Consider the following 12,532-nt stretch of genomic DNA (forward strand, 5'->3'; position numbering starts at 1 on the left):
GTCATGAATAGACATAAATCAATACTCTTATTCAAGTCAATATATTTATAATGGAAAATAACTGGTTAACATATTGTTCCAATACTTCAAGCTGATGTGTTGATATCAAATTTTGACTTTTAGCCTATCATATGTCAAAACCAAGCATGTCAAAATGTACCACTGAAGAAAACAGTTAAAATAAAAAACTATTTAAAGTTTTTTCTGCTGGTTCTAAAATCCCATTGTTATAATAATGAAAATTTAAATATTAAGTAGTAAATTAACTTGTATCTTTAAATTTGCAGAATTACCTGCGGCAAACTCCTCAATAGTCATTAATGGAAACCGGATGAGCGACAATGCTTTTCCTAATACTTTACGTTTATTTTCAGAAGTGAGTTGAAGCTGCTGTCGTTGGCACTCTGCTTCAGCCCAACGAACCACAGCATTAAATAACCGAATTTCTCGGATTCCTAGGGTATCACGTTCCAGCACCGCCATTAGTGTATCTGCAACAGAAACCAACATTAAGGCCAACAATTACAGTCACAAAATGAAATACATCTATTTTAACAAATGCACTTCTTCAGATAGTGTCCAAAAAATGTCCTCCGTTTGTAGAACTGAATGTTCACATTAATGTCAGAATTGATGTCAGGGTGGCATAGCTAGTGAAGCTGCTGCCTCACAATGCCAGGGATCTAGGTTCAATCCTGACTTATCTCGCTGTCTATGTGGAGTTTGTGTGGGTTTTCTCCCACATCCCAAAGACGTGCAAGTTTGTAGGTTAACTGGCCTGTTTAAAAAAAAAAAGCTTCCCCCGATGTGCAAGGCATGGATGAGAAAGTGGGATAAAACACTTACTGTGAATGGATGGTCGATGGTCAGCATGGACTCGGTGGGCTGAAGAGCCTATTTTTATGCTGTATCTCAAAACTAAATTAGCATGCTTAAAGCAAGTGTTGTGAAGGTCACAATTGGTTCAAAAACCAGAAACAGATTGAAAAAAAATGCCAAGTATGCAGCCAACTGAGTGCCAACTAGCTACTTGGAGCACTGTAATATTCCTCTGAAAGCAGACGACTGCTATCCTACTTGGCAAAGATGATTAAGCAAATATTAGATTGCCAAAAAGTACAAGAAAAGCAAAGCCCACATGTATGCAGGAACAAAAATGCATTTACACTGAATTTTGCATATAACAACCGTCAGCAGTTCTTCTCAGCAATGGAAAAGTATCCAATTTGCATGCAGATGAACAAAATTGCTCATGTACAATTGATCACAAATATGCTGTAGTTGCAAGAACATTCAATTCAAGCACTGGGCAAAGGATTTAAAAAATACCTTTATATATTTTAAACCCTTGTTCTCCAATTCTCAAAATACCAGTAACCTTCTGTAATTCTAATAATTGGAATGCTACCACAGCTTTAAGCTCATCAATCCCCTCTTTAGGTCTCTCCACTTCACTTAACTTAAAACCTACCCCCATGTTTTGTCTGCCCCAATATTCCCTTACTTGGCTTTTTGTCAAATTTAGTTTGTGAAAAGCCATGTGACTTTATAGATACCAACATAAACCATAACGTGCTAGAAATATTCAGCGGATCCGGCACCGCCCATAGGGAGGAAACATAGTGTCCACTGGCATTGCTTCCTGCCAATTTCCAGCAGTTTGTTTTATTTTAATATTTCCAGCATCAGCAGTATTTTGATTTTGGATTACTACAAGAATACAAATTATTATTACTTCTTTGGTGGCCCAGTCATTGATCTAATCTAATTTAGAGCTGATCATTATAAGGATCAACTGTTGTTAAAATTCCATCACATTGATCCCTTATTCAGAAAAGTAGCTTTGAATTGTATACACCCAAATACGAAAAAGTTGAAGTTGCTGGAAATGTAAAACAGAATGGAAAATGCTAATAATTCAACAGGCAACATCTGCATCAAATAAAACGTAACATTTCAGCTTATAACCTTCCATCAAGACGCAAGTCTTATGGATATTTCAGCCATATCATTGGAGTTGAAGGATACCCTAGTTTTTTGGAGACTCAATTAGAGTCAAAGGTGCAAGGTCATCACCATGAAATATTAACTATGAAACTATTAAGAGGTAATTTTTCTAATGGGGGGCACCCTCAATTTGACTATACGCACACCTTAATTGCTTAATGGGACCTGCCTTTTAATCTTTTAATGCCCCCCTTTAATTTTTATTTCCCCCCCTCTTAATTTCTGGGGTGTCACAAGACTCGGTGCTGGGACCCCAGTTATTTACAATATATATTAATGATTTAGACGAGGGAATTAAATGTGACATCTCCAAGCTTGCAGATGACACAAAGCTGGGTGGCAGTGTGAGCTGCGAGGAGGATGCTATGAGGCTGCAGGGTGACTTGGATAGGTTGGGTGAGTGGGCAGATGCAGTCTAATGTGAGGTTATCCACTTTGGTTGCAAGAACAGGAAGGCAGATTATTATCTGAACAGTGTCAGATTAGGAAAAGTGGAGGTGCAACAAGCCCTGGGTGTGATTGTACATCAGTCACTGAAAGTAGGCATGCAGGTACAGCACGCAGTGAAGAAAGCTAATGGCATGTTGGCCTTCATAGCGAGAGGATTTGAGTATATGAGCAAGGAGGTCCTATTGCAGTTGTACAGGGCCCTGGTGAGACCATACCTGGAGTATTGTGTGCATTTTTGGTCTCCTAATTTGAGGAAGGACATTCATGCTATTGAGGGAGTGCAGCGTAGGTTCACCAGGTTAATTCCCAGGATGACGGGACTGACATATGATGAAATGGGTCGACTCGGCTTGTATTCACTGGAATTTAGGATAGGAGGGGATCTTATAAAAACATATAAAATTCTTAAAGGATTGGACAGGCTAGATACAGGAAAAATGGTCCCAATGTTGCGGGAGTCCAGAACCAGTGGGTCACAGCTTAAGAATAAGGGGTAGGCCATTTAGAACTGAGATGAGGAAAAATGTCTTCATCCAGAGAGTTGCGAATCTGTGGAATTCTCTGCCACAGAAGGCAGTGGAGGCCAAGTCACTGGATGTTTTCAAGAGAGAGCATGAATTAACTCTTAGGGCTAAAGGAATCAAGGGATATGGGGAAAAAGCAGGAACAGGGTACTGATTTTAGATGATCAGCCATGATCATGTTGAATGGCAGTGCTGCCTCGAAGGGTCAAATGGCCTGCTCCTGCACCTATTTTTCTATGTTTCTATGAAACTCATAACGTGAGGTGTTCAAAAAGCTTTAAAAGATGACAGATTCACCATATGCTCACCTAAATCTATATCTGTAAAACCTTCTGCATTGATTGCGTCTGAAGTATTTTTATCAATATTTTCCAGGCATAAACTGGCAAGCTGTGGTTCATCAAAGAGCCTAGCCTGCGGAGCAAATAAAACAAGTGGATTAGTTTTATAGCCTTTACAGTCAAGCACACGCAAGGCTTCTGCAAATAACCAGTTTTGGTGACAAAAATAATTTTAGTCAAAAATATATATGCCATGCCAACGATATCTTATTAGTCTGGGACGTTACATTTTCAACAATCTAGGTAAAACACAAACATCTCATCTGAACCTACTGTTTGTGGCGTCAACTTTAAAATTAAATTTTCCACTATTTCATACAAAATGGCATAATTTATATTCTGATCAAACTTTTACAGATGTAATGACAAAAACAAAGAAAATTATCGGGAGAGGAGGGAGAGAAAGAAAAGCAATGCAGGTTAAACAAAACATCACCACCCACCCTGCGACCACCCTCCTCAAAATACTCTCACATTCCTTTTAAGAAAATGGCAAATAACACAACAATTTAATTGGCAAAGCAATCTCTCTAGTACTTGAAGGTAGCCAAAAATGCTGGAGAAACTCAGTGGCAGCATCTATGGAGCGAAGGAATAGATGACGTTTCGGGTCGAGACCCTTCTTTAGACTCGGTACTTGGTTAGAGTACTCAGTTTTCTAGTACTTGGTTAACATTTGCCATTTTATGTCAGTTCGGTGCTCCGTAATGCAACATGCTGACAAGGAGTGAGATTCCAAACTGACACTTTTTAGCCTTTCCTGAACTCCTGGACTGCAACACTGGACACTGATAGTCTTACTTCTTTTTACGTTAGGACCTTTAATTTTAATCATCAGTGCCAAAGCTTTACAGAAATACTTCGGGTCTTTAGTCTGAAGGTAGTTATTGAATTGTATAATGTTGCAATCTGATAATGGCTTTACATTAAGTGGGGCGAAATTGATCAGATTTGGCTAAAGAGTAAATAGATCGCTACTCATCCTCTATACGATTTGCAAAATGTAATTAAATTATACATTTCAGGAGGCACCCTATTGATCTGTACTTCAATTTTCCACACTTATGAGCTAATGGAAAAGTGTAAACCAGATCAGATAAACAGAAAATACAGATTTTACAACAGTTTGCTACAATGACAATATTATAAATCTAACCAATCTAAAAGAATAATTGAACCGGTATTTTACCACAAAATATTTGGAACGGAGATCAAGTTACATCATTAAGAAATAGTAACACATCTTTTCTGAAAGTTACTTTAAAATGAGTTGTGGAAAATCTGATTAGTCTCGATACACGAAAGCCAAATACATGAAAGCATTATTAAAACTAGATGCATTGCTTCCTTAGCCTTTCAGAGTACAGTATTAAGGATCTTGTGCATTTTGTATCCTTCATATGAGTTACTGCAACGCCAGACTCTCTAACATCAACCTATCTTTTTCCTTAGGTTTAAAAATCTGCTACAGAATAAAGAGCACCAGGTTAAGCAATGTAAAAGCTGGAGTTGGCTTATGGATATAGAATGCCAGCTGACAAGTTACTCTGCAACTAAATATTTTAAGCTTTGTTTTAGTTTTCGTCTAGTTTATTATCAAATGTACCGAGGTACAGTGAAAAGCTTTTGTTGCGTGCTAACCAGTCAGCGGAAAAATACATGATTACAATCAGGTCATCCACAGTATACAGATACATGACAAAAGGTATAACATGAGTAACGTTTAGTGCTAGTTAAAGTCTAGTAAAATCCGATCAAAGATAGTCTGCGAGTGTCCAATGAGATAGATAGTAGCTCAGGACTGCTCTCTAGTGTTGGTAGGATGGCTCAGTTACCCGAGAACAACTTGGAAGAAACAGTCCCTGAATACGGTTCTCCATTTGACAATAAAGACTACAAGAAAATCAGATCTCTGCTGCACAAATAATTAGCACTGCAAATTTGAACTGTATGGTTAAAAAGCTTATTTCTATTCAAAGAATAAGCAAGTTCAGTATTCCGACTGCACATGCCCAGGTCATAGGTCACTCGCGATAAACAATCTCGGCAGCTGTGCTGCTGCATGTATACAGACCTGCGTTTCATCCGTAGTCAGGATCGAACCCGGGTCTCCGGCACTGCAAACGCTGTTGAATTGCTACTGGACCGTCCCCGTTCTCTCACGAGTGTCCCATCCATGTCCGGGGTGACCCTGGACTGATGGGACACCGGCCAAGGTTTACAGCCAGCGTGGAGAAGCACTAACTCCAGGACTGTCGGTTAACCCGGCGGGACAGGCAGAGTTGAGCTAGAGTTTGCAATTTTGCTCCTCGCTGGCTGTATGCCTGGGCCGCCACTGCTCCAGGCCAGTGTCCCGTCAGTCCAAGGTCACCCCGGACAGGGACGGGACACTCGGGAGGGGATGGTGCAGTAGCAATTTAGCAGCGCTTGCAGCGCCGGAGACCCGGGTTCGATCCTGACTACGGATGAAACGCAGGTCTGTATACATGCAGCAGCACAGTTGCCAAAAATGTTTATCATGACTTTGACAAATCCCATGATCCCTTGCGTTTTTCGGAATATCGAACTCACTTATTACTCTATTTTAAAAATCTGAAATAACATGACTTCTGCTGATCAAAAAAGTGTGCTAATCAGATCAAACTGTAGTCAGTTCATTATTCTACGAATCGTAAATGGACTGCTCAGGACTGATTTTCAATGTACAACCTGCATCAATAAAATCGTTCTCAACATAATCCTTTTGTGCTTCAATAAACTTTACATGGAAGCAACTGCTGGCTGCTTAATCACTTGCTTTCAGTGCGATAGTGTGCCCAATCACTGTGTCATGACAGAGAACATCATGTCATAATAATCAAAAGAACACTAAATCTTACCTTGTATCGAGCCAAATTTTAACTTAATAAAATAAGAATGAGTGCTACTGCTACTAAAGTTTATTCTATCAAACGTGCACCATTTATAATATACTAGACCAAGGGGGACGTTAAGGGGACGGTTGTGGGTGGGCGGCCTTCGGCGTCACACCCTTGATATTATATTCATATTATTCTTTCGCTCCTTTTACCCCATCCTCCACCCTATCCACTCACGCATAACCCCAACTGTGCAGGCATGGCTGGGGGGGGGGGGGGTGTAGGGTGGAGCGGGAGGGGGTGGGGGGGTGGAGAGGGGGGGTGGAGAGGGAGGAGGAGGGGGGTAGAGAGGGGGGGGGGAGTGGAGTAGAGAGGAAGGGGGAGGGGGGTAGAGAGGGAGAGGGGTAGAGATTGAGAGTGGGGGGGGGCGGCGTCACAGGGGAGGGCTGGTTCCCGAACGCAACACTCCACCCCTCACCCATAGGTCCCAATATTCACCATATTGAAAGTCTTTCCCTTAAGTGCCTTCCCTTAAAAATCTATATCACATCCGGAAAGGATTCTCAAAATCTTGTACAATTGAAATCCCCCCCCTCCCCCCCCCCCCCCCATTATAATATATAAATATAAAAACAAACAGATCCATTGTGCTGTTGCAAGTAGAAATTCAATTGTTCAGTTTCAGGACATACAAGAAAACACTCTCGATTCTTGAATATCCTTTATCCTTCGGTCCCGAATTTGGTGGAGTCCAGAACCAGGGGCCACAGTTTAAGAATAAGGGGTAATCCATTTAGAACGGAGATGAGGAAACAATTTTTCACACAGAGAGTTGTGAGTCTGTGGAATTCTCTGCCTCAGTGGGCTGTGGAGGCGGTTCTCTGGATACTTTCAAGAGAGAGCTAGATAGGGCTCTTAAAGAAAGCGGAGTCAGGGGATATGGGGTGAAGGCAGGAACGGGGTACTGATTGGGGATGATCAGCCATGATCACATTGAATGGCAATGCTGACTCAAAGGGCCGAATGGCCTACTCCTGCACCTATTGTCTATCTCATTTTCACAATGAGTAACTTTCGCCGACTTTGCTCACTTCAAAAAAAAAAATCAAAAGGTGCAGGCAAGAATTGAGATTCTCGTGGGCCCAAACTATGCTCGTCTTTGTGAGATAAATGGATCAATCTTCCTTTCAGTCATACTTGTCTGGTAGATTGACAAGTTAATTGATGTTTTCTCCATTTAATTTTTTTTTTTTTAAACTTGCCAATTTCCACCTTGATCTTGCCTTCACAGGGTTCAACACTCCCTCCTCCCTTCCCTTTCGGAACACTCCACTCCCAACTTGGGCACTGGCTACACAAACATCCATTGTAATCCTACAGACTCCATTAGCTATCTCAGCTGTACATCTTTCCATCCTGCCTACTTTAAAGCCTCCATACCATTCTCCAGTTTGTATTTTAATCCTCTTGTATTTGCTTCGATGAAACACTCCAGAGGTGACTTTGAGATGTTTCCTTCGTTCTGAAGGACTGATTGATTCTCCTCTACTACAGTTGGCAGAACCATTGACCACATCTCATTTATAGACTGCTCCTCTTTTCTCATGCTTTTAATAATGTTTCTCTTTTCACCTGCTGAGTGTTTCCAGCATTTTCCACTTCAAAAATCTGCATTTCACATAATTCTCTCTAACTCATTCCCTCCAAATATCTTGAAAGCCTACTGCTTTAAATATGTAATCTATCAGACAAAATTAAAATATATATGATCATTAAATCTAAGGAATGAAAGGCTAAAAATACAAGTGCATATAAAATGCAACTGAATAATAATTAGTGTCATTATATTTTAAACAATTTGACCATTAAAATTAATAATTGAATTAAAGTCCATCTCTCCACATTCCAAAATACTACCAAGCAGGTTAAACAATTCTCCTTAAGTGATTGAGCCACCATGAAAACTTCTGCCTATCTGATACTGCTTCATTAAAATAATTCCATCACTGAAGCAAAAAATACACACTGAATTGCCAACTAATTTTTAAACAACTATTTTCCAGATATCCAATAATTTAAAATATAATCAGGATGAAATGATTTTGATTGATTTGTGATCTCATGCAGCATAACACAGCTTAGCATATCACTATTGAATACATTTATGCAAGAGATTATATTGTGATCTTCAATGAGCTGGGTTTTTTTTTCCATTAATTTCCACAATTGAATACAAATGCAGTTATAATTACAGGTGATAAATAGAAAGCACAGGAAATTTAGTAGCTTGTTTACCCATCCAAAAAAAAAAATCCACCAACAATTTTCTACTAGATTGCTTTTCAGGTCTCTCCTGCCCTACCTCTCCCTCTCCAACTTGGTCTCCTTCCTTAATTTCCTCGTCCCCGTTTAGTTCTCTCTCTCGATCCTCCCTGTTCCGTGGCCATACAGAAACTGAACCCTGGAATCCAGATGGCTGTCCCACGAATGCTTCACCTGACCTTATGCAGGTATTACCACATATAGCTCTGTGCCTCTGGAATATTATTAAAAACAGTTTTAAAAGCTGAAATTTTAAAATTTAAATACCACAGCTATGTATGGTACAAAAAGGACACATGATAGGGAACAATAATTTCAGCATAGAAAAATCAAGCTGCAAGACATCAATTGTGCTTGATTATATCCCACGGTTCCCTCTAAGTCATTGCTGTATTCCATGTATCTGATACAATAACTCCTAACATATCCTGCATCGTCTTTTCCAAAAATAAAGTAGCTTCCTAGCCTTCCTATGAAACCAAAATAGTTTGTTACCTACTTTTCCAGGAATCCACCATTGAACAATTGGCTTTTAATCATCCCTATCCTTCAACTGTATGGCAATTTCCCAAGCCTACCCCCACTGGATTTCAGATTTGACTTTGATCCGTTTACTACCCATTTATCCATATTTCTCAGTTTCACCTATTACTCATCACTTTCCCCATACTTTTAACATGTTCAGCTGACCCAATTTCTCAAATACATTAAAGTATATGTTAACAGCATTGTGTTTTTCATGCTGTAGGTCAGATATTTTGAAAGCAAGTTATAATATCTATTCAGGTGATCTTGTAGTGCATTTTTGCGGTTTCAAAAGTAGAAGACATCAGGATATGCAGAGGAGAGCTTTTTTGAATATTGTTTGAATATTGGCAACTCTCCAAAAAGTTAAAAATTCAACGTGTGTTTGGTCATAAGTTGCCTCAGGTTTTTGCCAATATTAAAAATCTCTAATACTAGGTTATGCTGCATCGGATCTTACACAATGAAATTCAAATTCTCAGGCCCAACACAGCAGGACAGTCTAAAGGTGCTCAGATTATGAAATCGATTCAAGCTACGACAGTTCCCAAGAATCTAGATAAGTTTAAATTGAATCTTGATAACTATCAGTTTACATACTCACTCCTTCAGAATTCCAGTATTGGCTACTTTAATCAACATATCTGACAAATGTGATGATTCAAACCCAGAAATATACCGTATTTCTCGGCAATTCACCAGAGTCGAAGACGCACTCCCATTTTGAGTCGCTAAATTTTTTTTAAAAAGGGCTGGCAGGACAGGATCAAGGGTTTGGTTTGGTCCATAGAAAGGAAGATGTGAAACTCCTTCAAGGAGGCAATGAGGATCGGGGAGCCTCCATCTTCGCCTGTCCCACAATGCGCTGTGGGGTTCAGAGGGACGGGGACTTCCTGGCTCAAGGAGGTGACATAACGGGGAGAGAGTGTGAGAGAGAGAGAGAGAGAGAGAGAGAGAGAGAGAGAGAGAGAGAGAGCCGGGGACAGAGCAGCCAGCAATCCGCCCAGTAACGACCCGCCAACCACCACCTCCACCGGTTGCGCCTGTGCCGAAAGACACCGTGGCTGGCTGGCGGGCCGGCCGGCAGAAGGTGCTGAGGTGGCGGCCGGTTCCGCTGTCCGGTCCCGGCGGCCGCTCGCAACCACCCGAGTTACTGAGTGAGTTGCTGGCATGATCCCCGACCCCCTCCTTCTCAACGCTCCTGCCCTCCCCACAACTTTACCCCTGGCGGCCCAGCCAAGTTTACTACTTTCTGCAGCCCAGGCCCTGCTGACCCGGGCCAGACTCCCCCACACGCTGTGAAAGGAACTCTTCCCCCCCCCCCCCCCCCACCCCCCCACCCGTCCTTTTACAACCGTTTCGCACTTCACAGCCGCTTCCCATCTACTACCAGCAATGAGGGATAGACTTGGCTATCCCTCAGTTCAGCAACATCGTTCTTGATGTTGTTGTACTGAGGGATAGCCAAGTCTACCTTTCTTGGCTAACAATCTAACCTTTATTGCCGGGAAATACGGTACCTACAGCATGCCTCACATTTCTGCCTAGTTTATTTAAATTATGTCTTAACCACAACCGATCCACTCCATGGCCTAATCCTAATCAGCAGCACAATGACATGCAAGAGAAATTTAGTGTGATTTTTCCTCTAGATTTTATTTTCTCCCATGGAAAAAATGAACAACTTAAAATTACTACCTTCTCCCTGCCCCATACATTAAAGATTTTGAACTCAACAGAAATGGCAAACTGACCCAGAAATGGCAAACTGACCCACTGTCTCAGTCGCGTTTAAATCAGTATATTTATAATGATATATAAAGGTACATTTGACCAATAAAACCTCCCATTCAATGTGTATTAAAGTATAATTATATAAAATGATAAGGAACTTGTTTTTACTTTTCCTTACAAGTTTATGATTAAATTCAAATTAAGTGTATCCTGCTGTGACCATTTAAAAACCTGTATTTTCAATTTATAAATTACCAGCTGCTCTTCATTTATCCAAAATTTGCTAATCTCTTTACTTAAAAAGGTTCAGACAAGCTTTACTTGTGGTTTGTGAATAAACGTGTCCAGCAGGTATGGAGCCATATATATTTGGCCCCCAGTCCGAGCTTCATCACGTAATTAGAGTCACCATTAGAAGGACATTTGGCTATGGTTGAGAATATTTTCAGGTTCTGATGAAACGTCACTGGTTTGAAAGTCTCCCTCCACAAACCATGTCTGACCCAAGTATTTCCAGCATTCACAACATTTTACATTTGCACATCAAGGAAAGATTACTTTTGAAATAGAGACAAGTATTAGACCGTAATAATCAAAAAAGATGATTACAGAGATCAAGTGGCTGATAAGGGAAATGTTTTTTTTTTTAATTGTCTGGGCTCAAGTAGAGATGTCAAGTTTGAGGAAACTGAATGCCAATCGTGATGTCCTGTGAATCCTAATGCAAGTCATTACGTAGAGACTGGACAAGGAAGTATCACGTTCCATTGTGACATTCAAGATATATGAGATTTAATGCAACACATCAGTTTAGTTAGTAAATTCTGAAACACTCAATATTGGCAGTTTCACTGCCAATGGTTAAGTAGGTCAATCTTGAGCAGGACAGTCATCATCTGGCAGTTAAACAATAACTGGGTTAAGTAAATTGATGGGGAAATTCCTTTCATGAATTCTTTTCCAGCACATTCTTTCTTAAAGCTAGCCCATCCAAGATAAATGAGCCCAGTGACGAAAATTTCCTTTACGTAATGGAACAGCAAGGTAGACCAAAGCCAGTTCTTCAGCATTGTAACACGTCATGTTTATTCTGGAGGCTGTTTGTAATATCTTGCTTTTTAAGCACAGAGGTCACAACTCAAAATCAAAATTGTAGGCTTATAAACTTTGAGTAATAGGATCAACACTTACCATTTTTCTGAGTTTCTTCTGCAGACAGTTATCATGCACGACATGAATGTTCCAACGTACCTGTGTAAGAAGCATAAATGCATTGTCTGCTCGGAGATTCTTCTTCAAGAACTCCACACAGTGTGCTTCAAGGGCAGGTACTGCATACTTTTTAGCAGTGTACAATGTAGTCATAACAGTCTCTGGCCCAATCTGGACTTCGTCGGAATACAGGAATCTGGAGTGGAAAATAAAGCATTCAATGGTCAGTTATTTGACCAAAACCGAAAGATAACACACATGCAGCCTGGTGCAAACATGAATTTGATTGTGCTCTGACAAAGTGGGCTATGATTTTACTATGCAAATGCACGGCAAGAGGCTAGGTACACAAATGTAAATAATTTGCAAGAATATTTTTCATCGAGTTCAAATAAGCAATAGTTTGCATTGCTTAGCAAGGAACAAGCAGAGAAATAGACTATTTAGTCTTTTCTACCAATAGAATCATATAAAATATTGATTCAGAAATGTTGAAATAACGAATTCATTTTGTAGACCCTTTAGAATTATTTAGTTTGGAAAGTTGGTATGGGCTTCA

The 12,532-nt window shown here is 40.3% G+C and overlaps 1 protein-coding gene across 7 annotated transcripts in view; it reads right to left on the minus strand.

The window, feature by feature from the left end:
- The window catches only part of LOC116989315 (BTB/POZ domain-containing protein 2-like), a 35,217-nt gene that overhangs the window by 12,007 nt on the left and 10,678 nt on the right, over positions 1–12,532 (minus strand). For 4 of the 7 annotated variants that reach the window (XM_033046561.1, XM_033046559.1, XM_033046566.1 and 1 more), the window contains exons 2-5: positions 11,953–12,169; positions 8,543–8,716; positions 3,290–3,395; positions 294–491 (exon numbers count right to left, since the gene is read on the minus strand). In XM_033046561.1, the coding sequence (XP_032902452.1) occupies positions 294–491; positions 3,290–3,395; positions 8,543–8,716; positions 11,953–12,169 (695 nt within the window). The remainder of the gene's footprint in view (positions 1–293; positions 492–3,289; positions 3,396–8,542; positions 8,717–11,952; positions 12,170–12,532) is intronic. The other 3 variants (XM_033046560.1, XM_033046563.1, XM_033046562.1) reach the window with 3 other exon arrangements.

This window comes from Amblyraja radiata, chromosome 29 (genome assembly GCF_010909765.2).
Source record: "Amblyraja radiata isolate CabotCenter1 chromosome 29, sAmbRad1.1.pri, whole genome shotgun sequence".
In the NCBI taxonomy this organism is placed as follows: domain Eukaryota; kingdom Metazoa; phylum Chordata; class Chondrichthyes; order Rajiformes; family Rajidae; genus Amblyraja; species Amblyraja radiata.